Consider the following 27,297-nt stretch of genomic DNA (forward strand, 5'->3'; position numbering starts at 1 on the left):
CTGCCTAAGATTAACCCGAATAAGAATCTGCATCATCTGTGTGGATGGAGGACCACCAGTGCCAGCAGTTGGCAACGTTAGAAAAGCTTTGACATGGTGCTTGTCTGAATATTTCAAAAGCTTGCAATGAAAAGATAACAGCTATTTGGGGGACATAGTTCAATATCCACCCAGTAGGAAAGACTAGAAGTAATTTGAAAACCTCTTATTTGAACTTCTTTTATTCTAAATGTAGCAAAAATATTACTTCTCGTGGCACGCGATAAACGTAAATTCACAGGCAGGAATACATCGAGTTTACTGGTGCAGGAACACTGCTTGCACTCAAGTGTTATTCCCAAGATGGACACTAGATGGCAGCAGAGAACAGCTTTTCCTGTTGAGTTCCATTCGGGTGTTATTCACGAGTTGCACACTAGATAGACGTTTTCTGCCGTTTTTCCCAAGATGCCCACGATAGAAAAAAAACCTTTTTATTACTCATGTCCACTGTGTTATCCCAAAAATCCCCACGAGATGGCAGCAAAGAGCACTTTCCTGCCAAAGGGCTGCGCTCTACCTCATTTACACGAGCTTCCAGCCCTGGCTGGCGTGGCTCAGTGGACTGAATGCCGGCCTGCAATCCAGGCTCACCGTTCAGTTCCTGGTCAGGGCACCTGCCTGGGTTGTGGGCCACGACACCCGCGGCAATCAACTGATGTTCTTCTCCTTCTCTTTCTCCTTCCCTTCCTCCCTCTCTAAAAAATAAAATAAAGAAAAAAATAAAATGAAATTCCAGATCCCCGGTATAAGCTCGTTTCTACATAATTCCTAATTTAGGCCCCTCGCATGCCTCATTTTACCTATTGCTCCCATTTCATACATGACAGGGGAAGGCCTGTTAACTCCATCTTACAGGTGTTTAAACTGAAGACTGATTCTAGTGGAGTTCAAAGTCCAGAGCCAAGACCCCTCCTGAAGCAGGTGACACTCTCAGGACAGCACATAGCACATAATCTTAAGTGTCCTGTAATCCAACCCACCTCTTGCTTTCTCCCTCCTTCATGTAATATTTCTTACATTCCTTTCATCTGCAAGGCATGAAATAAGCTGAAAACTGTTATTCTTAGAAATATGTTATCTCAGCCTGTTGAAATCTTGCTTCCAGGTGTATTGTTTGTCTCTTCATAAATTTTTCTTAAAATTCTCTATAGGTTTAGACACTCTTAGAGAGCTAAGATAATGTTGAAGTATCAAAAAGCAAACACCAATCCAAAAAATCACAGAGATGATGCTCTCACAGGAAAACCTTAGCCTGTGGCAAGAGCTCTCGAGAGCCGAAACCTCTGGCCTGGGTGGCACAACAAGCGCTGTGCTCTCGGGTTCGTGACATCTCCCCTCACCCCTCCGCAGACGCAGCACCCCCCAGCGCGGCCAGGGCTGGCCGGAGGCTGCAGAAGGAGAACTGGACCTTCACACTGCCTTATGAGCATCTGCTGGAATCAGTGCAACCGAGGTTCTCACTCACGGACACAAGATCGATGTAAAATCCTGTCCACGGCAGCATTTTTAATGATAAAGGGCTGGGAATGACCTCAGCGTTCATTTGGTGGGGACCCGGTCGAATGCATTACACTATGTGCAAAGGCAAACCCGGCTGCGTTTGTGGAGAAAGGAAAGGACGGACGGGCGCCGTGAGCTGCTGCGGAATGAGCTCAAGGACGCGTGGCCGAGTGGGAAGAGCGGAGCCCCAGGCAGTGCCTGCGACGCAGAGGCATGTGTGGCACGAGTGTCCGCGACGGTGCCATGAACACAAGTCTGCGCAGGTGGCAGTGCCACTCGCCGCCGGGCTTCTGGGCTGAGCCACACTTTGGGGAGAGGGCCTGACAACACGGAAAGTTCTTTCGGGTAAATAAATGGGAGGGTTATATGGAAGAGATGTTTTAAGCACTTAAAAATACATCAAGAGTAACACACACATATGGCTTTATAAAAATTCAGCAGTAAAAAAAAGTGCACAGTAAGAAAAAATCACTCTGTTTCATCCCCAGCGGCGGCCGCAGGCCTCACAGCTGGTTACTGGGACGCCTGTGCTCCCGGTGGCTTCCCGCTCAGAGATGGGCTGGCGCTGCACCCCTACGCCTGCTGTTCACAGAGGGCGGGAGCCCTTCCCACTCCTCTGTGAACAGCTGGCCAGAGGCAAAGCTGTGCAATGTGAGTGGAGGCAGTTTTGTCTCCGGACTTGAGTGAAGCCCAGGCCTGGCCCCCTCGGGGAACCCGCCCACAGCCAGTGGGTCCACCCTCACGGAGGAGCCGCTGCCCTTCCTCTGAGCTGCCATTGGCTGTTCCTGCTCTCAGGAAGGTGTGCCCGGGCAAGGGCAGGGTCTGCAGATGTGAGCGTCCCAGATGGGACAGGAGGGGACACAAGTGACAGGAAAACAGGAGGAGGGAACCTTGATGCTAAGAAAACGCCCTGCCTTTGCACAGGACGTGACAGGGTTCCAGCACCTGGACTGGCTTGTGGTCCTGCGTGAGCTGCCCCACCTGTCCACCCATTCTCGCATGATCTGTAAAGTGAAAGACATCACTTAACAACCGTGCTTTCTAATGGCTGTTAGAAATCATTTTCGAAACCAAGTACAGTCCATGGACAGATCCCCAGACTAGGAACTATTCTTCTGAGACTCGGGGGGTACCATCCATCGCGCTGATGCCCAGAGCAGAGGCTGGCAGACAGCCCCCGCAGCCACTAGCAGTACACACGGAAGTTCTCCAGCTCCTTGCGGCTCAGCACGGGGCTCCGAGCTTTAGCGTGTAACCTTCCAACCTGCAGAAGAAAAGAAGCTCAGGCCCTCCCACCAGGAGCCTATGTAGCAGCCCTGTGGGTATGGGTTGTTATCTCCATGTCACAGAACAAGAAAAGGAAGCACAAGCAACTGTCTGAAGTGCAGCAGGGGCCTGACTCCAGTGCTTCCGGCTCCTGGCTCCGTTTCGGTCGCCGCGCCCAGCTTCCTCGCGACCCGCCCTGGGCTGCCTGGGACCCCTGGGTGCTCTCCGCAACCCCGGACGGTCCAGTGGTTTTCAGGTGGGGCTACAGTTGGAAGCCAAGAAGCCCAGCAGGCACCCGCCTGCCCCTCCCTTGGCACCCGTGGCGACACTGTCATCGGGCCACAGGTGGGCACCTGGGCACAGCCGGAGGCAAATGGGGAGTAAGTGGGGTGCTCTCCTGCCTTCTTTTCTGTGGGTCCAAATGGAAAGTATGATTGTACCCACTCCCCATGTTCCGTGGGGATTAAGTGAGGTAATTCACATAAAGCCAAGGTTCCCTGTGTATATGGTCAGGCCACCACATACACAGGAAACCTTCTGTGGCCATGGAGACCCTACTTCCCACTCCCTCAATGGTCTGATGGAAATCAGTTGGGCCACCAGGCTCAGGGACACTTCCGTGCAGTATTCTTCCCGTCAGTGGCCGAGAGCACGGGTCTCCCGGAGCGACTCTCCATTACTCGCTGGCTTTAGAAAGCCACTTAGACTCAATTCTGCCTTCCTGGCCCCCCGCCCCCACAAACACACTGGGAAGTCGATGTATCTGGGGTGTGACTCACAGCTGCAGAATGAGCCTGGGGACGGCCCTAATCTGAGAGTCAGGCGCCCCACCCAGTGAGAGCCAAACCCCGACACGTGGTGTGACCTCCTGTCAGACTGCCGCTGCCTTGGACCTCGGCTTCCTCCTCTCTGGCACAAAACACTGGACCAGATGTCCCTGAGCTCCTCGAGACGCCGAGACTCTGTGGATGACTTTACGCAGGTGCACGCCCCCCCCCGCCCCCCGGCTGAGCCGTGGGCACAGCGCGCCCGCAGGAGCTCCGGAGACTCACCTCGTCGTAGACCGTGGCAGCCAGGGCGGGGCTCTGCTTCCGCTTCTTGGAGCCAGGCTGAAATGCACAGGGTCAGAGGGCTTCGTTCAGCTTAACGAGTGTCCCATTCCCCACTGGTGTGACAGGTTCCGGAAGAGACTCAGTGCCCAGAAAGTCCCCGAAGTGTCCCCACCAGAAGCGGATAGCACCGCCCACCCCAGGAGTGAACAGTGGCGGGCACGGTTTCCAGAGACGGGGCGCACACACTGGCCTACGATTTCACATTTCTGAGCCATCAGAGTCCCGCCTGCCACTCTCACACTCTCGGGCCACACTCGCCTCCATTCATGTGCACACACACACACACACACACACACACACGGTGCCATTCAGAAGCACTTTCAGGCGTCTGAAGGGTCCTCACAACATAAAAGCAAAACCCGAGACCATCTCTGTGACCATTTGCTGCAACTACGATGTCAATATCTCTCATCCCAGTGAACGCAAAGTCTGAAATCGCGCCCTGAACTCCCCCGCACTGGGTACAGACACGCGACCCCAACCTGCGTGAACTCAGTGCTTCACAGTGACAGGCCCAGCCTCGGGGCACCGTGCCAAGCTCACGCGTCTGCACCGTGGCTCCGGCCGCAGGCGCATCGCCGGTGCGAGGGGCAGGTGACAATGGCAGCGGCGTGCCCGGCTCTGTGGTTCCAGGCACGCGGTCCCCTGCGAGCCCCGCTGGGATCAGGGTGGGAGGCGGACCCGGTCTGGAGGACTCCATGTGACGTGGCTGGCCAGCACCTCTCTCTGGTTCCTGGAAAGTGGATGCCACGTCTCTCTGGACCCCGTGCAGCCCCCCAGCTCCATGCCAGAGGTCACGCACTGGAACCTCTCCAGGCCTGGAGGGGCTCCTGCCCCAGGGGTCCCCTGCACGAAGCACCTTCTCTCTGTGTGACTGTCCTCAGCGTCCCACTAATCCACTCTGCTCCGGTCTCAGAGCTGCCGTTTCCCTCCACGCTGAACTCAAAGGCATTTCCTGGTCGGCCTGGGGACACCTGCACACAGCCGCTGCACACCAGCACTGGGAGACACTCAAGGGAAGGTAGCTCAGGCAGAAGTGCTGGCACACTCTGCAGACACACGCCTGCATCACACACCAAAACAGACAGCCCACACGGACACCCGCTCCCACGCACCCCAGGAGGGGAGACTCACCTTCCCGGAGTACTGCACCGCTGAATACAGCGTATTTTCAGTTCTTTGTGACGTGAAATCGGACGGCTAATGAGAAGAGGAATATGATCATTTCAGAAGCACACAGGTAGCCCTCCCCCAGGAAGGGAGTTACTCTGCCCCTCCCCCTCAACCCTGCCCAAACATAAGCTTTCCGATTTTTTTACTGATTTCAGAGAGAAACCTCGCTTTGTTGTTCCACTTATTTTTGCACTCATTGGTTGATTCTTTTTTCTAATCCTCACCTGAGGATATGTTTTATTGATTTCAGAGAGAGAGAGAAGGAGGAAGTGGGGGGAGAGAGAGAGATGAGAGAAAAATATCAGTGGTTGACTCTTGCACATGCCCTGACCGGAAATCAAACCCACGACCTTGGTGCCTCAGGACGGTGCTCCAGCCACCGCAGCTGCCCGGCCGGGGCCCAGACAGCACGTCTAACTGTTGTGAAAAGAAGCCGGACGAGTCGGAAGGCCAGACGACCTGAGTGCTGGTCCCTCTCTGCTGTCAGACAGCTGCTGAGGGCTGAGCACAGGCTCCGCACCTGTGCACCACCCCGCCCCGCCGAACACCCCGTACAATCCGAGTGGCCTCACTCCACAGATGAGGCTCCAAAACGGTGAATGCCCACGCCATGCCGCTCACAGCAGACACCGGACTTAAACCCAAACTCCCCAGCGCCCTTTCCTCGGCACCGTGACGCTCCCCTGTACGCAAACCCTCCCCTCTGGGCCTGGCACGTGCAATCTCCAAGCAGGTGGCCACCCAGCTTCTAAGAAGCTCCAGAGGAGGGATCTCACTCTCCTGCAACATCTCAGAAACCCCGTGTAGGGGTGAAACGGGACTACAGCTGGCCGACCGGGGGAGTCCCTCGCTCTGGCATCTGGTGAAGACAGCGGGTCACCCACTGACCCACCACGCTCAGGGGGCGGCTGGGCAGCAGCCTGACAAGCTCAGGGACACAAGTCACCACACGGGGCGGCCTCAGAAGAACACTTTCGGGCTGGAAGTGAGTCGTGGCAGCGGTCACGTCCCAGCCCGGCACGTTCCGTGACGAAGGTCAGTCTTCCCCTTAACTGAGCCCGTGTGTTATCTCTGCACCTCTCCGATGACACAGGAATGTCAAGGAAATTTCCTCTCTGCAGGCCCCTCGGGGCACAGGCTCCCCCCCCCCCACCCAGCAGGAGGCCGTGTTCCGTGCTCACTGCTCACTGGCGGCTGTGCGGCCCTGCGCAGAGGGAGGCCGTCTGCCGCTCCCCTTTCGACCCAGCCCCGCTCTGCTCTCGCCTGCCTCCCGCATCCCTCACCAGTGGGTCTGACCTAACCCCGCTCGTCTTCTGCTCCGATGCCAGCGCACAGAATAGGGCGCAAAACCGCCATCCTCTGCAGCATTTCTCCGTCTGCTGAGATTTTGCCTCCTGGCTATTGCCGTCAATTTGGCTCAGATAAACTCATAGACATTCTTACAAGTTTGGACATTTCTTAGTCGACACATCTCCTTCTAAGGCTCTGACTGGGCCCACCACCAGGGAGCTGGGGCGGGCGGAGGCAACGCCGTGCTTGGGAAGCCCCCCCCCCCCCCCCGTGGAGAGCTCCTGCCCCTGGGCCTCCCCCCCACCCACCGCCCTTCCTCTCCTCCCTGCCCTTCCTGGGCTCCGCTCCCCCCTCTTCCTGCTCTCTCTGAAGCCTGTCCCTGTTCCCCCAAGGGTTTTCTCTGTCCTGCCGCTGGGCCCCCAAGCTGAAGAGGCTGCTGCTTCCAGCCAAAGTTCTTTAAAAATAATGATAATAATTTTGTCCAGAGCTTCCTTGTCCCTGGCCACCAGCAGACAGTGTCTCCCTAAGGGATGCACAGCCCGGGCTCCCCCGCCGTCCTGCGGCTGCCGCGCTGGAGGGTGGACCCCCAGTTACGGGGCCACTTCCTGGAAGCCAGACCGTTGGGGACTGTCAGAAACCATTCCGCTCAGCTTCCCCACCGCCCAGCCACGCGACCTCGGGAGCGCCAGTTGCCCTTGGAGTGTGTCCTCATCTGCGGAATGAGGTTTGCCTGAGACCTACTGCTTTGCGAGGCTGTTAGAGAAGATTTGTTGCAAAAACGGACATCATACTTCGTACACGTTATCGTTAAGTCTCGATGTCAGAGAAGGTTAGAGAGAACCACACAGGCCTGCTCTCTCCTGGAAACAGGCAGAACAAGCGCGGGCAGGAAGCAGCAGGGAGGGAAAAGAGAGGCCGAGTCCCGGACAGCTTCCTCCTCCGCCGCCACCAGCTGCCCCAGGGCCACAGCCCCAGGCCCCAGCAAGGGGGCCGTCCTGCATCCGCCCTCCCGGCCCCACTCGGCTGCGGAGACCCCAGACCGCTCCGACAGTCAACCAGCCCCCTTCTGCGCTCCGAGGGCACCAGGGTCTTGCTACGCCACCCGCCATTCAAGGGTGTGAGGGCTCCCTTTTTGGAGGGGGAGGGGAGGACACGAGAAAGCCCATAGACAGGTGGAGCCCGGAAGGGGGGAGCCGGGGGTACCTGGGCCAGGATCATGGAGTAGATGGTGGTCTCGGCCGAGGGGGCGTCCCGCTGCTCCTGCCGCTGCTCCTGCGGGAGAAATAGGAAAGGACACCTGGTACCGTTGGCCGGGGGCTCGGGCTGGAGGGTGTGGGTCCGGTGGGGAGAGACCGCACAACAAGGAGCTCCGGGGAGCCTGGGAGGGAGCGGTGGTGGGTCAACGCACATGGGGAGGGGCGGGAGAAAGAGCAACTCTTGATGCAGAAGCAGGCCGAAGGCCCCTCCCAGGTGGGAAGGTGCAGCGCTGAGTTGACACTGCGGGGGGGGGGGGGGTGGCGGGGCGGGGGGGGGGTGGAGGTCCTGCCACCAGCCTCACTTTGCCGACTCAGAAAGGGCCCTGGGCTAAGTCTGCAGGCACCCTGGCCCTGAGCTCCAAGGAGGGCTGTGGGCCCAGCGTCAGAGGCTTGAGACATTTTCAAGCCCCCTATCTAGATCCAGCCCTGGCGGTCAGCTTGCCCTTGGCCTCCAGCCAGCCTCCTGTGCAGCTGCGGTGCTGGGTGGAGCCCTGGACCCAAGGCCAGAGGCCGCATCTCCCTCTCCCAGTCCTGCCCGGACTGGGCTGGAAGGGTTTCGTGCTCCCTCCCCGGAGTGCGCGTCGCCAGGGTGGGCTCTGGTGGGGCTCATCTCACAGGTGTGGGGTGGTCAGAAGGAGCAGAGAAACACCAGCTGCCCCTGGAGGCTGGAGTCACGGCATCCGGGAAGACACAGCACTCCACTGCTTTTCTCTTCTGCCCAGACCTGCGTGAAGTGTCTCCGAAAGGCCACGGCCAGGCCCCAGGTAAGATCACACAAGCCTGAGGCTGAAGCCTTTGGACGGGACCTGGGAGACAGCAGGGAGAGGCCTGGACGGACGGGGCCATGAGTTGCTGGCTCAGAAGCAGAGTAACGGGCCTGAATCCCCAGTAGGCTTGTTTTACTCTATAAATTTATGTTCCCCTATGTTCTTCTTCATTTCCCTAATCTAAAGTGCTCCTCATCGGCCCCAGCTGGTGTGGCTCAGTGGCTCGAGCGCAGGCCTATGAACCAAAGGGTTGCTGGTTCAATTCCCAGTCAGGGCACATGCCTGGGTTGTGGGCCAGGACCCCAGTAGGGGGCGCTCACACATTGATGTTCCTCCCCCTCTTCCCCTCTCTCTAAAGATACATAAATAAAATCTTTAAAGTGCTCTTCATTGCGGGGAGCTACTTTTGGTGAGCATATGGGCATCAGTGGCTGGAGGTGTCTGCAGTCGCTGTGCCTGGTACCAGGGTCGGTTCTGATGGGAGAGTCCATTTGCTTGCAGGGTCACACCCCAATATGCCACTGCTGGGTGCAGACACGGGCTGCAGGGGCTGCCCTGTCCCTAGGCCCTGCGGAGCCAGGGGAGGAGGCCTCGCTCATGCACTTCCTGCCTCGCCACCCGGGCCAAGCCCCAGGAATGGCGGGAGGAGGAGGGTCCTTCCTGCCCCTCCCTTCCCACCAAGCGGCTCGGTGAGGCTCTGCCTGTCCCCACGTCCTGCCTGCAGCCCCTCTGCGGCACCTCCCCTTCTTCGCCTCTGGGTGACAGAGGAGACGCTGGCCCGGCTCATCACGCGGTGGCCTCACTCCCTCCACCACCTGGGCTGGACTCGGGCCTCTGGGCCCCAGGGCCGTCCGAGGGCAGGCCAGAGCCCGTGACAACACGCTCGGGCCTCAGCTCATCAGGCTGCCGCCCTGCCCGGCTGTGCAGCGGCGAAGGGGCCGCAGAAGTCAACGGGACTTGCGGGGACACGAGAATCTGGTCAGACACGACACACGAGCGGCTCGCACTTGCGCTGAGCCTCAGGCAACGAGGGCGCCGGCACCACAGGGAGTCTCGGTGGGCGCAGCTCTGCACCCAGACGCCCTCCCTCGGGCCCCTCGCCCGCTCCCCCCTTTCTGTCCACGGCCAGAGCTCGGGTGCTGAGGGGGCGGGACATGGGGGGCTGAGGGCCACTTTGAGAGGACAGCTGGGTTCCCTGTGTCCCCTGCCCGGAATGGCCATCCTCCCGAGAGCGACTTCCAGACCGGCTGAGAGAGGGCCGCCCGCAGGCTGACGTACGTGGCCGCTCCTGGTGCGCAGGTGGTTGACGTCTTCGTAAACCGTCACAGACTCCGCGGGGCCCGGGTCTGTGTGAAGAGGAAGCGGAGCTGCGGACCGGCCCGGAAGGCGTCCTGCCCGCCTCGTCCCAGGTGGCCGAGACCCTCCGAAGGGGTCTAGAGGGTCGCTGCTCCCCCCAGGAGACCCAGCGGGCACAGGGGCAGCGGCCAGCTGACCGTCTCCCCTGCACCGGCCACTGCGGGGCAGCTGCAGGGCGGGGAGCCGACTGTGCGCCTCGGGGACGCAGAGGGCGAGGCCTGGGAGCGGAGGCCTGGCAACCACCGCTGTCCCTCCGACCGCGGCCGCACATCCCAGCCCCGCCGCCGCCACTGGGGCAGCAGCTCTCAGGGGCCTTCCACCTACCTGCCCGCTTCCTCCTCCTCCTCCGCACACAGACCCAGGTGACGGCGCCCAAGCCCAGCAGCAGCACGGCGGCGAGAGTCACGATGATCACCCAAAAGGGCAGGAGGCCGGTTTCTGAGGGATACGGGGGCAGGGGCGTGAGGACGCAGGCCTCCCCGCCTCCTGGCCTGGCTGCTGCCGCGGCTGCCCCGCCCCAGCCTGCGACTGCGCCGTCCCGGGGACGACCTCCCCGGAGCGACACCAGGAGCTCGGCTCAGAGCCCTCAGCAGCCAGCTTCCCTCTCCGAGCCCCTGCTCTCTCACTGAGGAAGAGGAGGTCATGTCATCGACATACGGGGGTTCGTCATGTGATCTAACAAATGCAAAACACAGCGACTGTGACCGCGGTCCATGCTTTTGTTTTTAACTCGACAGCCTTCTGGAGCTCGTCCCCCGCTCACCTTCCGCTGCTCTTGTGCCTCTTCGGTCAACGGGGGAGGGGGGGGGGGCGTGTTTCAGTGCCGCGGGCCCAGCCCTTTACAAACAGGGTCTCGTCCAACTAGCAGTGCTGTTATCACTCCCACTTTACCCCAGAGAGGAGCAGAGGCTCAGAGAGGCCCATGAATCTGCCTGGGAACACAGAGCCCGCGAGAGACGAAGCCACGGCTGACGAGACCCGCGGACGTGCCCTTGTCTCCACACGGCTTCTGCTTGTTTGCTTCCTCTTGTCCCTGCCGGGCTATCAGGTCCTTGAAGACAGGGGCAGCAGGCCGCTTCTGCCTGTGCTGCCGCCACACTGAGTCTTACTTATCTAATAAAAACTGGTGCAAAGTGAGCTCCAGGTGGCTCTCAGGACAGGCACGAGCAATAAACCAAGGACTCCGCCAGGTGCTGCGGTGATGCCCTGGCGCTGCCAGGACCCAGGGCACTGCTGTGGGCGCCTGGCAAGGCCCCTCTCAGGGGACACCATGGTTCGGGGAAGGTGTCACTCTCGAGGAGGGAGCAGGGCTCTGTCCGTCTGAAGAAGAAACGGGCCGGCGGCTGGGGCCGGGCTGCCGCTCCTCAGGCAGCTGAGCATTGGCTGCGTGAAGGAGAGACGCCCCTGTTCCCGAAGGAGAGTCTCGACGGGGACACAAACGCTTCCCAGAGGAAGGCGGGCCTGGCTGTGGGGCCTGTGTGCCTCCAGGCCAGCACCCCAGGGGGCCAGCCCAGGGCTGTCACTGCCGTCTCTCCGCACATGAGCCCGGTCCGGGGCCCACCACCTCGGCCCTGTCCCGCCCCAAGCACCGCACTCACCCGGGAGACAGTCGTGGCTGAGCCTGAGCGTCTGGTTGGCCCAGCTGACAGAGTTGCTGACTTGGCAAGTGTACGTATGCGGGCCGCCGTCGACCCGCTCCTCCAGCGTGAACAGGTTCCCCCGGCCCAGGACCCGCTCACTCCCTCGGTACCAGGTGTAGCTCACATCACCATAGCTCCCATCACCACCTCCAGAGATGGAGCAGGACAGAGTCACTCGGCACACCCCTCCGTCCAGGGCTTCCTGCTGTCCCTGCAGCAGGGGGGTCCGCACAGGGTCTGGAAGCAGAGATCTGGTCAGGAAGGCGCTGCAGACCCAGCCCTGCCGGAGCCAGAGGGGCAGGGACAGCCGTCCGCACACTCACCCAACACAGACACGTTGAAGTGATATGTCTTAGAATTTCCCTCCTCGTCAGAGACCTCCAGGAGGTAGATGCCACTGTCCTGGGGCTGAGCTTCCTCGATGACAAGAGTTTGGTCCTCCATTATAAAACAGCGAGTATTTTTAAAATTAGAACGACATTTCTCCTTTTTATGAAGCAAATCAGGACCACTCTTCCAAAAGAGCAACAGAAAATCTTGTGGCGGCGAACGCAGCTTCACCTTCCATTTGATAGAGACTGCCTTTGTCTGGATGCTGTGGGGGACGTGCAGCTGGAGACGTGCTCCCGATTCTACCAGCCTGGGGGTCGGAGGTTCGAAGGACGCTAGGAAAGAGAACGCAGAGGGCAGGGCTGGTGTCAGGCCAGAGCATGTGGCCAGCGTGACTTCCCTTGAGCCACCAGGATGGGGCCCGTGAGGACCCCAGAGCCGGGGAACCCGAGAGCACACATGCTCTGCGGGCCCCATCTCCCCAGGCTCTGAAGGGGCCCACAAGCCCAGAGTAAGAGCTAACATCTCTTGAGTACTTACGAAGGGACAAGCAGGTTTTAAACTCTTTCCATGTTTTAGCTCTTTTACTTTGCAATGACCTACAAGGTTCTTATCCCCATTTCACAGGTGAGGAAACAGATTTAGTGGGAATTTAAAAGTAGCTATCCCGAGTTAATCCGTGAGAAAGATGAGCTTGAAACCCAGCCAGTTTGGCTTTAGAGGGTGACTTCTTAACCACAGTGTTCTAAATAAACATCATACCTGACGTGACTTCCCCCTGCAGCACTGAGGTGACCAGTACTCGCCAGCAGTGACCACTAGGAGTTCTGAATTGTGACGTCCAGTAGGACGAACACTCCGCGCTGAACTCACGCCTCCCTCCTCTGCCCGGCCAGAGGGCTGGGCTCATAACCCTCCTGGAGAGCCTGGCACAGCAAACTGCCATCATTCCTCATTGATGCCGGCCAGTTCTTTTTTCAAATCCTCACCCAAGGATATGCTGATTGATTTCAGAGAGAGAGGAAGGGAAAGAGAAAGACAGAGGGGGGAGAGGGAAGAGAGAGAGAGAGACATAGATCGGTTGGCTTTCATATGTGTCCTGACCAGGGACTGAACCCTCGATCCAGGTATTTGCCCTGACTGGGAATTGAACCTGCGACCTTCTAGTGTACGGGATGAGGCTCCAACCAACTGAGCCACCCGGCTAGGGCATGTTCTTCAGTTTTTTAGTCACTAGAAAGCCTCCACAAGGACTGCTCCATAGAAGAAACTAGAAAGGGAAGAAGAATGCAAATCCCAGCCCCTCCCTCTCCGGGAAGCATGATGGGAATGAATGTGCATGCTGGGGTGACATAGGTTGCTGGTCGCTGCCCACCGTGGGGTGGCCAGGGCCCTCTGCGAAGAGAAGGGGGTGTGTCTGTGGCCGTTTCGGGCCGGGAAGCAATGTGGCATCGCCGCTGGGGGCAGGAGACACGCAAGCCTGTACAGTGGAGGCTGCTGGGACAAGAGGGAGGGTGGGGGCTCCTCAGATGCCCACGTGCATTCTGGGAGCGCTCGGCCAGCCTTCCGCAAGACACCGAGCAGACAAGGAAAGGGCCTGTCATTGCTGCTTGGTGGGCGGAATGGGCTTCTTTGGTCGGGACACCCTGAGGCTGAAACACAGGGGCCCTGCTCCTGTCGCGGAGCCGGAAGTGGACCTGCCCACGAGCGAGCCAGAGACAGACACGGCGCCAGGTGTCCCCATCTTCCTCTCCGCGGGCTCGGGCTGTGCTCGGGAGCAGGACACAGCACACAGTGCACAGACATCCCAAGTACACGGGTGGGCGGAGTAACCACCAACACACCTGCAGCACGGACGTGCACGGTCATCAACCACCCGTCTTTGCTGAGCCCCCTGGGCCCAGAGCCACAGCCTCTCCCTTCCTCGGTGGTCTGGGACCGGTCCTGCTCGTGTGCCACTGCATACACTTGCTGCCCGAGAGAAATAGTCACCTCAGGAGTTTTAACTCCGGTCACGGGAGACCAGGTAAACACGTGCCACCCAACACTCCCACGGCGGGTATCTGAGAACAAAATGGGCAAAACATAAAAGTGCGCCGCTAGGGCATCAGGGAGCCAATAAAGCAGTGAAAAATTAAGGGCCAGGATCTGAAAGTGATGAGACCTGCACCCTTTCCTGCTGTTCCCAGGAGGCACCTTCTGATTCCGTAACAAGCAGCTGACCGCTGGCCCCCTGGGCGGAGCTTCCAATCGGCTCGAGGAGCTGAGAGGGCAGGACCTCCTGTCTGGAGGGGATGCAGCCAAGACCCAGCAGACTGGCGGCTGGCTCACAGGCAGCTGCACACGGAGAATTCAGAGCAACTGCGGGGGGCGGTGAAGGCTGGCGTCACAGCCAAGGTTGAGAGCCGAACAAAGCCGCACTTGGCTGCTTGCGTCTGCAAGGCGGATCAAGCCAGCAGCAACAACAGCCAGGACCCAGGAGATAGATAACCGCCAGCTTCAGCTGAACCCAGCTGTAACTTTCGCCCCGGACGTATGTGTCGGTGAGCTAGCCTGGGAAGGGAACAATCTGTGCCTGCAGCGTCTCCCAAAGTCCGCGAAACGTCCTCGAGCCGCATCTAACCAACCCCTGTGAAACAAAGGCGGAGCCCATGTTCAGGGCTCACTGTCTCTCCATCAGAGGACAACGTCCCAGCCGGTCCCCGCTTTTCCTTAAACCGTCTGTGTTGTGTCTTCTCTCCGTCTCCTGCCCACCCCACTCAGGAACCCCCACTCCGCGCTGGTCATGGAAAGCAACAAATACACCCGCCCTCCCAGAAACTCAAACCCAATTTTGAATCATCTCTGCCCTGATTCAGATTAAAGTGCTCTAGAATCTATTATTTCCTATCTGGCTGCCTTCTAGAGGCAAATCTAAGTTATCCCTGTAGAAAAATAACATACACCAGCCCTGACTGGTGTGGCTCAGTGGATTGGCCTTCATCTCGCAAACTGAAAGGTCACAGGCTCCATTCTGAGTCAGGGCACAGGCCTGGCCTGCTGGCTAGGTCCCTGATTGGGGGTGTGAGAGAGGCAGCCAACTGATATTCCTCTACCTCTCTCTCTCCTTCCGGTCCCCTCTATCTAAATATAAATAATTAAAATCTTTTTAGAAACCCATCAATCAGGCCATCAAACTGTTTCCAAAAATTTTCCTTATAATACGCAAAATAAAACAAAAAAATAAATGGGCTGAACAAGAGGAAACACATCCAAAAACCAAAAGAGAACACAAGACTTCTGGCCAAGATGGAGGCGTAGTTAGACACACTGCGCCTCCTTGCACAGGCAAAATTAAGGCCAACAAAATTTTAGAAACAAAAAACAACCAAATCTGACAGAAAACTGAACTGTACGGAAGTCTGACAACCATTCATCCGGACTGGTAAGAGGGGCGGGTTGGCGGCTGGTGGAGAGGCGTCGAGGCAGGAAAAAGCGGTGGTTGGCGGTCCCAGGCACACAGGCGGCGGCAAGCAGACCCCAGCAGCACGAGGTGGCAGTGGACAGACCCAGTGAGACTCGCAAGGCCAATGGCTGACCACAGTCACACATTTGCACGCACATAAACCAGGCGACACTGGGGAGGGAGACAGACCACGCAACCCAGGGTCCCAGCGTGGGGAAATAAAGCCTCAAAACACCAACTGAAAACACCCGTGGGGGTAAGGTGCCGGGAGAGACCCCCAGCCTCATGGGAGAGTTCGTTGGAGAGACCCACAGGGTCCCAGGATGTACACAAGCCCACCCACCAGGGAATCAGCACCAGAAGGGCCCAATGTGCTTGGGGGAAGCGGTGGAAGTGACTGAAATCCAGCAGAGAGCGGAGCAAGTGCCACTGTTCCCACTCAGACCCCTCCCCTACAGACAGTGTCACAACACAGCTGGTGGGCTACCCTGCCTGGGTGAACACCTAAGGCTCCACCCCTCACTATGTAACAGGCACAACCAGACTGAAAAAAAAAAGGCTCAATCGGAAGAACAGATCAAAGTTCCAGAGCCAATACATCTAAGTGACCAAGAGACAGCCAACCTATTAGATGCACAGTTCAAAGCACTGGTGATCAGGATGCTCACAGAATTGGTTGAATTTGGTTGCAAATTAGATGAAAAAATGAGGGCTACACTAAGTGAAATGAAGGAAAATGCACAGGGAACCAATAGTGATGGGAAGGAAACTGGGACTCAAACCAATGGAGTGGACCGGAAGGAAGAAAGAAACAGCCAAACAGAAAAGAATGAAGAAACAAGAATTCAAAAAAATGAGAAGAGGCTTGGGAACCTCCAGGACATTTGTAAACGTTCTAACATCTGAATTATAGGGGTACCAAAAGGGGAAGAGGAAGAGCAACAAGTGGAAAACTTATTGGAACAAATAATAAAGGAGGACTTCCCCATTCTGGCAAAGGAAATAGACTTCCAGGAAGTCCAGGAAGCTCAGAGAGTCCCAAAGAAGTTGGACCCGAAGAGGAACACACCAAGGCACATCATCATTACATTAGCCAAGATTAAAATGAAGGGGAGAATTCTGGAAGCATCAAGAGATAAGAGGACAGTCACCTACAAAGGAGTTCCCATCAGACTGTCAGCTGATTTCTCAAAAGAGACCTCACAGGCAAGAAGGGGCTGGGAAGAAGTATTCCAGGTCATGAAAGGCAAGGAGCTACATCCAACATTGCTCTACCCAGCAAAGCTTTCATTTAGAATGGAAGGGCAGATAAAGTGTTTCTCAGATAAGGTCAAGTTAAAGGAGCTCATCATCACCAAGCCCTTATTATATGAAATGTTAAAGGGACTTATTTTAGAAAAAGAAGATAAAAAATATTAACAGTAAAATGACAGCAAACTCACAATTATTAACAATCACACCTAAAACAAAAACAAAAGCAAACCAAGCAAACAATTCAAACAGGAACAGAACCACAGAAATGGAGGTCACATGGAGGGTTAGCAACAGGGGAGGGGGAGGAGGAGAGAGGGGGAAAAGATACAGAGAATAAGTAGCATAGATGGTAGGTAGAAAATAGACAGGGGAGGGCAAGTATAGTATGTGAAATGTAGAAGCTAAAGAACTTATGACACATGGATGTGAACTAAAGGGGGGGAATGTGGGTGGGAGAGGGTGTGCAGGGTGGAGGGGAATGAAGGGGCAGAAATGGGACAACTGCAATAGCATAATCAATAAAACATATATTTTAAAAAAGGAAAGAAAACACAAGCCACAAAAACAGACCCGAGGGGCAGCTTGATGATACGTATTAACCACAAACATTACAGCAATTGTGTTGATTATGTTCAGGGAAATAAGTTTGAGAATTTCAGTGGAGAACCAGTGTGACTCTCTGAGCAATCCTACTTTGCAGCTGCCCCTGAAACGGAGTCTTGTCTTTTCTTTTCTTTTCTTTTCTTTTCTTTTCTTTTCTTTTCTTTTCTTTTCTCTTTAAAAGATTGTATATGTTTGTTTTTAGAGAAAGGGGGAGGGGAAGAAAGAGGGAGAAAAACATCAATCTGTTGCCTCTCTCGCGCCCCTTACTGGGGACAGAACGCACGACCCAGGCTCATGCCCTGACTGGGAGTCGAACCCTTGACCTTCTGGTCTGTGGGATGGCGCCCCATCCACTGAGCTGCACCAGCCACAGTGAAATGGGGCCTTTTTAAGAAATCATAGCCAAAACCACGTGTGCCATTGTGAGCCTGGGTCTGCGGAGGTGGGGGGCTGCCCTGAGGAGGACCCTGGGGCAGCAGCAGAGACACACAGGGAGCAGGCACAGTTGGAGGGCCCAGTGGTTTTCCAGTAGCTTCTGCAGTTGTGGGGAAATGAAGTAGGAGTGGGCAGCCCGCAGAAAGGACAGGCGCAGACAGGGCAGGGGTGTGAGCAGGGTTGAGCGGGCCCTGGAAGGCCCCTGGGGAAGTAGTAGCATCAGAGCCAGGGAGGGAACCCCCACCGGAAGGAGCCTCCCCGAGCTCTGCAGAGGGGTGAGCTGACGCTGGAGGGCCCCTCACGGCGACCCCGACCCGACGTCGGGAACTTTGGGTGGCAGGGCTGGCGGAGCCCCTTCTCAGAGGGGGAGGGTGTGGGCTGGCACAGGCTGTGGTCGTGGAACAGACAGTTGCGGTTTGGAATCAGCTCTTGGGAAATGGGAGAAGCTGTGGGCCACTGCCCCCTCCCAGGGCTCCCAGGACACTGAGGGCCCAGCTGAGATCCGAGGGCCTGGACCCTGAGTTGTTCTTCACAGTGAAATGCCCTTCTGCGGCCTCAAGGGCACAGGGTGGGAGGGTGGGTGAGTGGCTGGAGTCAGGCGGGCTGGGAGGGGCTGGGGCCGCCCTGGGGGTGGCTAGGATGCACAGAGCCAGGCACCAGGGACTGGGGACTGGGACCACGCTGGCAGGTTGCAGCTCCTGTCCCTGAGGGGCCTACCTGACACAGGGAGAGAGAAGAGATGCCAGCAGGACAAGAAAGCATCCACACCATCCCCATGCGCGCAGCGAGAGGCAGTGAGTGCTGAGGGTCAGAGGGGAGGACAGGACCTGCTGCCTGGTCAGGAGAGGCCCAGGGTGGACGGGGGTGGCCCGGGGCAGGCACAGCCGCTGCTGGGCAGTTTCAAAGCCCCTCTTCTGGGGGCTGAGTGCCTGGGCTGTGACAGGAACTGGGCTGTGACGACGGAAGGACGAGGCCACCCCAGAAGGAGTGGGCAGCCAGCACGGAGGACGGAGGACGGCAAGGAGACCGGCTGACAGAGCCTGGAGTGCGTCCCAGGTGACTTGTGCTCCCGAGCTCCCTGCGGCGGGGTGCCCAGGCCTGACCTCAGGCGGAGGGAGCCTCGGAGCCAGGTACCTCCCACCAGCCTACGAAAGGATGTTGAGGTTTTCCTCAGCTCAGGGATACGCGAAAAGGCTCGAGGTGAAGGCCACAGAGGGGGTTCCTGCCGGGCTCTGGGTGCCGAGGGCCCAGGCCGATTCCAAACTGCGGGGGCAGTGGGGGCAGTGGGGGCAGCGGGGCCCCAGAGAGGCCCCAGAGAGGCCCCAGAGAGGCCCCAGTGAGGGCAGAATCCTCCAGAAGTTCCGGGGAAGGAGTCGTCCCCCCCCGAGCCTGCCTTGTACTTCATCTCCTCCATGCAGCCCCCCTCCTCCCCGCACCCCCCCCCCACCCTCCGGAGCTTCACAGGAACCCTTGGACTCCTCTACCCAAGCAAGGCGACCCGCTGCCAACCCAGCCACCTGGCCCCGCCCTCTCCGCATCGGCGACTGAGCCGCCTCCCAGCTCTTTCCCAGACGCAGGTGCCTGGCCTCTTCGGGGTTCCATTCGAACCCCTGTGTTCCCCACTGCTGTCCAGGCGGGTCCCTCTGCGGAGACTGTCCTCCCTTGTCCCTTGTCCCTTCCCGTCTTTACCCTTCAAGGCCCCTTCCCCAGGGTGCACACAGGTCCCTTTCCTCATAAACACGCCTTGCCCGTGGAGCAAGCCTCAGCTGCTCTGTCTGCCCTGATACTTGGTGTTTCCCGTGACAACTGTCCCCTGTCTGAACGATTCTGAAGATCCGAATCCACATCTGTTTCAGACTTGTTCTCCAGGACAATCTTGTGCAGCTTTTGGAATGTAATAAGGGCTTCGTGAGGCTGTTTAGTTAATCTCTGATTAGCCGAATTCCAGAGTGCGCCTCGGTGACCCCTCAGAAGTGGCTCCCATGGGGGACTTTCAGGCAGCAGCCCAGGGGCGCCGCACAGGGGTGGTGCCCGGGCTCCGGCTCCGGCACGTCCCTCTCCCGTCTGCAGACCCTCAGGAGAGGCGGCCCTGGCCGGAGAGGCGCGGGGGGGTCTCAGGCAGTGCTGGGTTCACCCACTTAGAAAACAGTTCGGCAGCCTCTGCTGGAGGAGTGTGCTCCTGCGTCCCCGGGGCACCGCCCTGCAGAGGCGCCAGCGCTGGCGCAAGAACAAAGGCGCGTGCAAAGCGCTCGCAGCAGCGTCGTGGCGACAGCAAACCCGGAACTGACCCACCGCTACCTCCAGTGCAGAACCGGGGAGTAAGCTTTCACGGGGCCAGACACTGAGGTCTTAGACGGCCATGGAAACAGTCAGTTGCGTAAAATGGGAAAAGGTCAGCTACGAACACCACCACAGACGATCTCACCAGATGCTGAGCAAACACGGCCAAACCCAAGACTGCCTGCCGCACAGCTGTCCTGCCTCGCAGCCGAAGCCAGCCCCCGGTGTCGGAGGCTGGAGCAGAGGGGGAGCGTTTGGAAGAGGGAGGGGGACACGGGCGGGAGAAGATGTGAGGTCTCTGCAGAGCTGCGTGCGCCTCGCAATGACGCGCTGAGACGCACAGCTGTAACTCTGCGGGCTCCTCCGCACACGACGCGCCCGCTGATGCAACCGCTCGGCTGCCCCTGCAGTGACTTCTGCAGACCTGGGCTCCCTCCTGAGTTCTCTTCTGCCAGACCCCCCCAGCCACTTCACCATCCACACTTTGACGAAGAGAAGGGCAGGGACCCAGCCTCCCTCCCCTGGACCGCCGCCACCGGGCAGCCACAGGCAGGGGCCCCCCTTGAGCAGCGAGAGCTCCGACAACGCCCTCGGCATGAACGGCAGGCAGGCAGCCCTGACAGCCGGGCCCAGACACTGCTGCCTGGGCCTTATTGTGCCCACAGCCCCTGGGCATGCGCAGCCTCCAGTGTGTCCTTTGGGGTGTCCTCAGAATTTGGGGTCCTCAGTGGATTTTTGGACCAACGCCCACTCTTGTGGGCAGTGACTTGAAGGCCCCACTCCCCAGCTCACCTGATCCCCCAAATCATCCCAATCTGCTTCTAAGGGGCTTGAAAAATTCATGTATTCACTCGACTATCACATTTTGAGCTCCTGCTGTGTTGGATACTTTGTTGCACAGCTGTAATTATATGTCGAGATTCGTGTGACAGATGCCATCTCCATGAACAAAAGGGCCCTCCACCTCTGCACCCTCCACGCCTTCCCAGTGTCAGTACAGCTGCTCAAAACACACCAGGGAGCCCTGGCCAGCGTGGCACAGCTGGTTGAGCATTGATGACAAAGCAAAATGTTGCCGTTCAATTCCCAGTCAGGCCCGGTCAGGCCTGGTCAGGCCTGGTCCCCAGTTGGGGGTGTGTAAGAGGCAACCTATTGATGTTTATCTCACACATGGATGTTTCTCTCCTTCTCTTTCTCCCTCCCTTCCCCTTTCTCTAACAATAAATAAATAAAATATTTAAAAATAGATAAATATATAAAATATTTATAAATAAATAAACACTATCTTTCAGAACAAAGTCCTTGGAATCTAGTGAACAAACTGAACACGGAAAATGGGGGCAGGCTCAGGTGGGGAGCAGCATGACAGCCGGTGGCGGGGGGGGGGGCCTGGAGGGACCGAGCAGGAAGGAAAAAGGACTCGTGGGCGTGGACAGCAGTGGGGTGATTGCTGGGGGCGGGGGCATAAGGGGACTAAGTGGTAATAGGGAAAATACAGTAATGATTACATTTTTTAAAAAAGACCAGGGAAAGGGCGCGAATAGATTGGGAGCTGTGGCTGTAAAAGCAATTAGAACATTTCACAATGTGATGTAATAATGTTACACAATGTGTGTCCTTTTAAGTTAAAAATGTTGAGGTCTCCCTACGATCCCGGTTAGGACAATGAGAAACCTCAGAGAAGAGCCACATAATAAAGCTTCATCATCTTCTGATTTTCTACCTCACTTTCTATTCAACTAGAGACAGAGGAGGGGGTGCGGAACAGTCCCTCTTCCTGACTGTGACTCAGAAACGAGGTGACATAAGTGTCTGTCCTGCCTCCACGGGGCTGCAGGGCATGAGCCGTCACGGGGGGCGGGGGGGGGACGGGACTTGTGAACTCGCTGTCCTAAGCCCTCTGTGGGCTGCCGTCTCTGTCGCACCCAATCCTCACACATCCCCACGGAGCAGGCACCACTGCTGCCCTCGTTTGAAATACAAGAAACTGCACTGAGCCCTGACCACCTGCAGTTTATTGCCCTGCAAAGTGAAAGGTCACCAGTTCGATTTCCGATTTCTGGTCAGGGCACATGCTTGGGTGGCCGGCGAGGCCCCTTGTTGGGAGCACGCAAGAGCCAACCAATCAACGTTTCTCTCGCACATGGATGTTTCTCTCCCTCTCTTTCTCCCTCCCTTCCCCTCTCTCCAAAAATAAATAACATATTTTAAAATAAATAAATAAAATAGAGACTTCTGGGCAAGATGGAGGCGTAGGTAGACACACTGTACTTCCTTGCACAACCAAAAGAAGGAGAACAACAAACTTAAAAACAAAAAACAACCAGAAAATCAAACTGTATGGAAGTCCAACAACCGAGGAGTTAAAGAAGAAACATTCATCCAGACCAGTAGGAGGGGCAGGGACGGGCAGCCGGGCAGAGAGGACTGGCAGCCCTGCAGCAGATCACGGACCGGGCAGTCCCACATTCGCGTGCAGATAAACTGGGAAGAGCAACTGGGGGCGAGACAGACCTCACAACCCAGGGTTCCAGTGGGGAAATAAAGCCTCAAACCTCTGACTGAAAAAATCTGTAGGGGTTGCGGTGGTGGGAGAAATTCCCAGCTTCACAGAAGAGTTTGTTGGAGAGACGCACAGGGTCCTAGAATGTACACAAACCCACTGAGGAATCAGCACCAGAAGGGCACAGTTTGCTCGAGGGTAGAGGCAGAAGTGACTGAAAGCCAGCAGAGAGCCGAACAAGTGGCACTGTTCCCCTCAGACCCCTCCCCCACATACAGCATCACAACGCAGCAACATGGGTTGCCCCACCCTGGTGAACACCTTAGGCTCCACCCCTTACTAGTAACAGGCATGCTGAGACCAAAAAAAAAAAAGGCCCAAATGAAAGAACAGATCAAAGCCCCAGAAAAAATACAACTAAGCAATGAAGAAATAGCCAACCTATCAGGTGCAGAGTTCAAAACGCAGGTAATCAGCATGCTCACACAAATGGTTGAGTATAGTCACAAAATAGAGGAAAAGGTGAAGGCTATGAAAAGTGAAATAAAGGAAAAAGTGCAGGGAACCAACAATGAAGGAAAGGAAACTGGTACTCTAATCAATGGTTTGGACCAGAAAGAATAAAGAAACATTCAACCAGAACAGAATGAAGAAACAAGAATTCAAAAAAATGAGGAGAAGCTTAGGAACCTCCAGGACATCTTTAAACGTTCCAACATCTGAATCATAGGGGTGCCAGAAAGAGAAGAGGAAAAGCAAGAAGTTGAAAACTACTTTGAAAAAATAATGAAGGAGAACTTTCCCAATCTGGCAAAGGAAATAGACTTCCAGGAAGTCCAGGAAGCACAGAGAGTCCCAAAGAAGTTGGACCCAAGGAAGCACACACCAAGGCACATCATAATTACATTACCCAAGATTAAAAATGAGGAGAGAATCTTAAAAGCAGCAAGAAAAAAGGAGACAGTTACCTACAAAGGAGTTCCCATCACACTGTCAGCTGATTTCTCAAAAGGAACCTTACAGGCAAGAAGGGGCTGGCAAGAAGTATTCCAAGTTTTGAAAGGCAAGGACCTACATCCAACATTACTCTATCCAGCAAAGCTATTACTTAGAATGGAAGGGTAGATAAAGTCCTTTCCAGATAAAGTCAAGTTCGAGGAATTCATCATCGCCAGCCCTTATTCTATGAAATTTTAAAGGGACTTATCTAAGAAAAAGATAAAAATATTAACAGTAAAATGACAACAAACTCACAACTATCAGCAAATGAACTGAAAACAAAGACAAAAACAAGCTGAGCAAACAACTAGAACAGGAACAGAACCACAGAAATGGAGATCACATGGAGGGTTATCAGCGAGGAGGAGGAGGGGAGAATGGGGGCAAAGGTACAGGGAATAAGAAGCATAACTGGTAGGTAGGAAACAGACAGGGGGAGGGTAAGAATAGTGTAGGAAATGGAGAAGCCGAAGAACTTGTATGTAAGACCCATGGACATGAACCAAAGGGGCAGAATGCAGGTGGGAGGGGTGTGCAGGGCAGAGGGGAATAAAAGGGAGAAAACTGGACAACGGTAATAATATAATCAATAAAATATATTTAAAAATAATAAAACAATAAAATAAAAATAAATAAAAGAGAGAAGCTGAGAAACGGGGTTAGTTCTGATCCCCAAGACCACAGAGGTGGTCCGAGTTTTCCCCAGTGAAACTCTGCAGGGCGGAGATAAACTCTCACTTTATTCATTCATTCAATAAATCTTAACAGAAAGTCCGTCTGTGCCAGATGCTATTCCAGATGCTGAAGACACAGCGGTGAACAAAACAGGCCGCAGCCCCGGCCTCAAGGACATCGCGCCCTAGTGAGGGACAGAGGGCCTGGGGACAGAAAATCAGTCCCTAAGCGGCAGGACAGCAGGTAAGATGGAGGTGCCCACTGCAGAGGAAAGGGAGCAGAGAGGGCGGCGAGGCGCTGCAGGGTGGCGGGGCTGACATGTTATTGGGGAAGACATTGCCGAGAGGGTGGCGTTTGAGGGGAACCCTGAGGGGCTGGGGGAGGAAGCCCCATGGGAAAGGGAGGAGTCTGAGCTCGGGACCAGCAACCAGTGTGGCTGAAACACAGCAGGTGGCAGAGAGGAAGGGCAGGAAGTCGGGGAGGTCGGCGCCAGAGACCACCGCAACGCGTGTGGCTTTGCTCGGCATGAAGTCAGAAGCTGCCTGCGGGAGACCTTTGCAAATGGAGAACGTGAGCTTCCTCCATGTGTCTCATACTGATGGCATTCTCCAGCAACCCCACTCGTAAAGGAGATGTTTCACTGTCACCCTGCCTCCTGATGGAATGCAATGAAAAAAAAAAAGCATCACCTTTGTGGTGTTCATGGCAAACATCATTTCTCCTGAATCATACAAGGGAACATCAGACAAGCCCAGATGGAGGAGTCACTGCACAAGACAGTGACGTGCGTTCCAAAAATGTCCCTGTCACGAAGAAAAGTTGTGGGATAGTTTTGTAAACTGAAAATAACTAAGGATAGCCCTGGCTGGTGTGGCTCAGTGGGTTGAGTGTCAACCTGCAAACCAAAGGGTCACCAGTTCGATTCCCAGTCAGGGCACATGCCCGGGTTGTGGGCCGGGTCCCCAGTAGGGGATACACGAGAGGCAGCCACACACTGATGTGTTGCTCCCTCTCTTTCTCCTTCCCTTCCCCTCTCTCTAAAATAAATAAGTAAAGATAAAAATGAAAAAAGTGACTAAGGACGTAACAAGTGAGTCTAATACATGATCCTGACTGGATTCTGAATCAGGAAAACATACCATAAAGCACATCATTGGGATAATGCGTCATATTTAAATGTGGGCTCCGTATTTGGTAGCATCAGTACTAGGCACACTGAACGTGAGGATGTGGTGTGACATGGGAATGTTCCTGCTCTTGGACGATACGTGCCCAAGCGATCAGAAGAGTAAAGAGGCATCACTCTGAAACGTTTCAACAAAAAGCATTACTATTTTCTGCTCATATGCACACAGATACACACAGAGAGAAAGGGAAAGAGCAAACGTGGTTAAATGTTAACTGACGAATCTAGGTGAAGGAAATGAGAGAATTTTGTGTACTATTCTTACAATGACTTTGGAACTCTCAGATCGTTTCAAACTATAAGTTTTAAACATTAAAACGGACAAAGAGCGGTTTCCATCAGCTCGAGCCAGGCCAGCCCCACGGGGGACGCAGCAAGCAGGTCCCTCTGCCCAAGCCCCTCCCCCCTGTACCCCGACCCCTGGCCCGGCGTCGCCCCTGCGCCCCTGCGGGCCTGCGGAGACAGCAGGGACACCGTGCTGGCTGGACACGGGGGAGGACAGGGCTTGTCCCTTGTCACACAGACTCGTCATCTTCGTCTCAGCCTCGACCTCTGTCCCTCTCATCCCCCAGGCAAGACTGCCAATCCCGCCCACCTGACCCCGGCCTCCTAACAGACCCCAATCAATACCTCTGTTTCCACCCTCTACACCCAATGAGCCCCTCTCCCTCGCCCCCAAGCCAAGGCACCCTCTCCCTAGTAGCTCTCTGGCCCCTAAGTCCTTGGTGCCGCCGGAGGAGGCCCCAGGCCAGGCAGGCAGCGCCTCTGGGGCTGTTGTCCACACCTCCGTGCCGGACGCCTCCTCAGGCACAACAACCTGCTGTTCCTGAGCTCCAGAGCCACCCAACTCCCTTAGGGAGACGCAAGCCCGAGGCCCGTTGATTCTCCTTCCCGCTGCTGATGAGCGGCTACTGCCTTGGTCCTTCCCACAGCCGGCAGGCAGGACACTTCCTCTCACCACACACAAAAACAAAGCGAAGCCCCGGGCCATCGGACCATGGGCGGCTGGTCTGTCTCCTCCGGGCCCTCTGCTAGCCTTGCTGGTCCCACCCAGGGTCCACCGCTGTCAGCGGCTGCTCAGCCTCGTTCCAGGTGACAGCAGCAGCCACCCCGTCCAGAGGCACGGGACCTGACACGCTTCCCTGAGGCCGATGCGCCCCTCCCTGTGCAGACAGGGCCCCTCACCTTGGCTCTGACATCTGGTGAGGACCAGGAGGGCGAGGGTGAGAGCCGGCCCCAGCATCCCCGGCAGGGCAGGAGGGCGGCAGGCTCTGCCTGTCCGCGGACGTGCTGTGTGCACAGGCGCAGCGGCCCCGGAGCAGCAGCACGGCCCTGCTGCCGGTCCGGCCGCAGTTTCCTCAAGCAGAGCCTCTCTCATTGACTGAGAGCTGAGAGGCTGCAGAGAAACCACAGGCCTGGACCCGACAGTTTCCACCAACCGAACTCGCCCAGTTCGCCTCAAGTGGGCGGGGCTCCCGGTGACTCACAAACCACCTTCGAAATCCTGAGGCTCACTCTCCCTGGCCCAGCTGCTGGTGGGAAGGCAGGCAGGCGCCGAGGACTTTCCGACCTGCACTCCCCGGCGTGCGGGGAAGCCTGCATGGGGACCACGCAGCAGCCGTTGGCCGAGCCTGTCCCACCCGCAGGGCACTGTGAGGGTGCAGGGAGGGGGTGGGAGGGGTGCCTGAGAGGTGCAGCCCTGGGTAAGTGGGGGCTGTGGAAGGAGAGGAGCTGGGTGCTGGACAGGCCTGCAGCTCCGGGCACTCTCGCCCTGACGTCACAGCCTCTGCAACTGCGACCAGAAACACTTTCCTAAGAATTCGCTTTTGCTCCAGTTCCCCATCGGCACTTCTACATTCCCTCCCTTCTTCTTTTTTCACTTTCCCTCCAAAATCTCGTCCTTCCCTCCCTACTCTCACCGGAGGGCCTGACCTTTGTTTCCTCTTCCCAGGGAGGGGCAGGGGCAGGGACCACTTCCTTTCTTCCGCTTTCCCTGCGGCAGCAAACACTCCCACTTCCCTCACCAGCCCTTTTCACCTCCCTTCCCTCCGTCCACTCCCAGGGCCCTCCCCCCCCCGGCCCCGCCCCCCCTGCCGTGTGAAGCTGGACTGGGGCGTGGCTGACAGCCTGGGGGTGGGGGGTGGGGGGTGGGGGGTGCTGATCCTGCTTTTGGAGTCAGGACACC

At 56.6% G+C, this 27,297-nt stretch overlaps 1 protein-coding gene across 1 annotated transcript; it reads right to left on the reverse strand.

The window, feature by feature from the left end:
- Positions 1–205: 205 nt before the first annotated feature.
- CD244 (CD244 molecule) lies at positions 206–26,594 on the reverse strand. Its single transcript, XM_045838734.1, has 9 exons — positions 26,298–26,594; positions 11,726–12,067; positions 11,361–11,639; positions 10,087–10,200; positions 9,685–9,752; positions 7,587–7,655; positions 5,055–5,120; positions 3,861–3,917; positions 206–2,806 (listed from the first exon to the last, which is right to left on the reverse strand). The coding sequence occupies exons 1-9, from the start codon at positions 26,488–26,490 to the stop codon at positions 2,729–2,731; spliced, it is 1,266 nt and encodes a 421-aa protein (XP_045694690.1). The 5' UTR covers positions 26,491–26,594; the 3' UTR covers positions 206–2,728.
- Between the last annotated feature and the right edge of the window lie 703 nt (positions 26,595–27,297).

Source organism: Phyllostomus hastatus, unplaced genomic scaffold, assembly GCF_019186645.2.
Source record: "Phyllostomus hastatus isolate PE091 unplaced genomic scaffold, TTU_PhHast_1.1 phas_contig_283, whole genome shotgun sequence".
NCBI classification, from domain to species: Eukaryota; Metazoa; Chordata; class Mammalia; order Chiroptera; family Phyllostomidae; genus Phyllostomus; species Phyllostomus hastatus.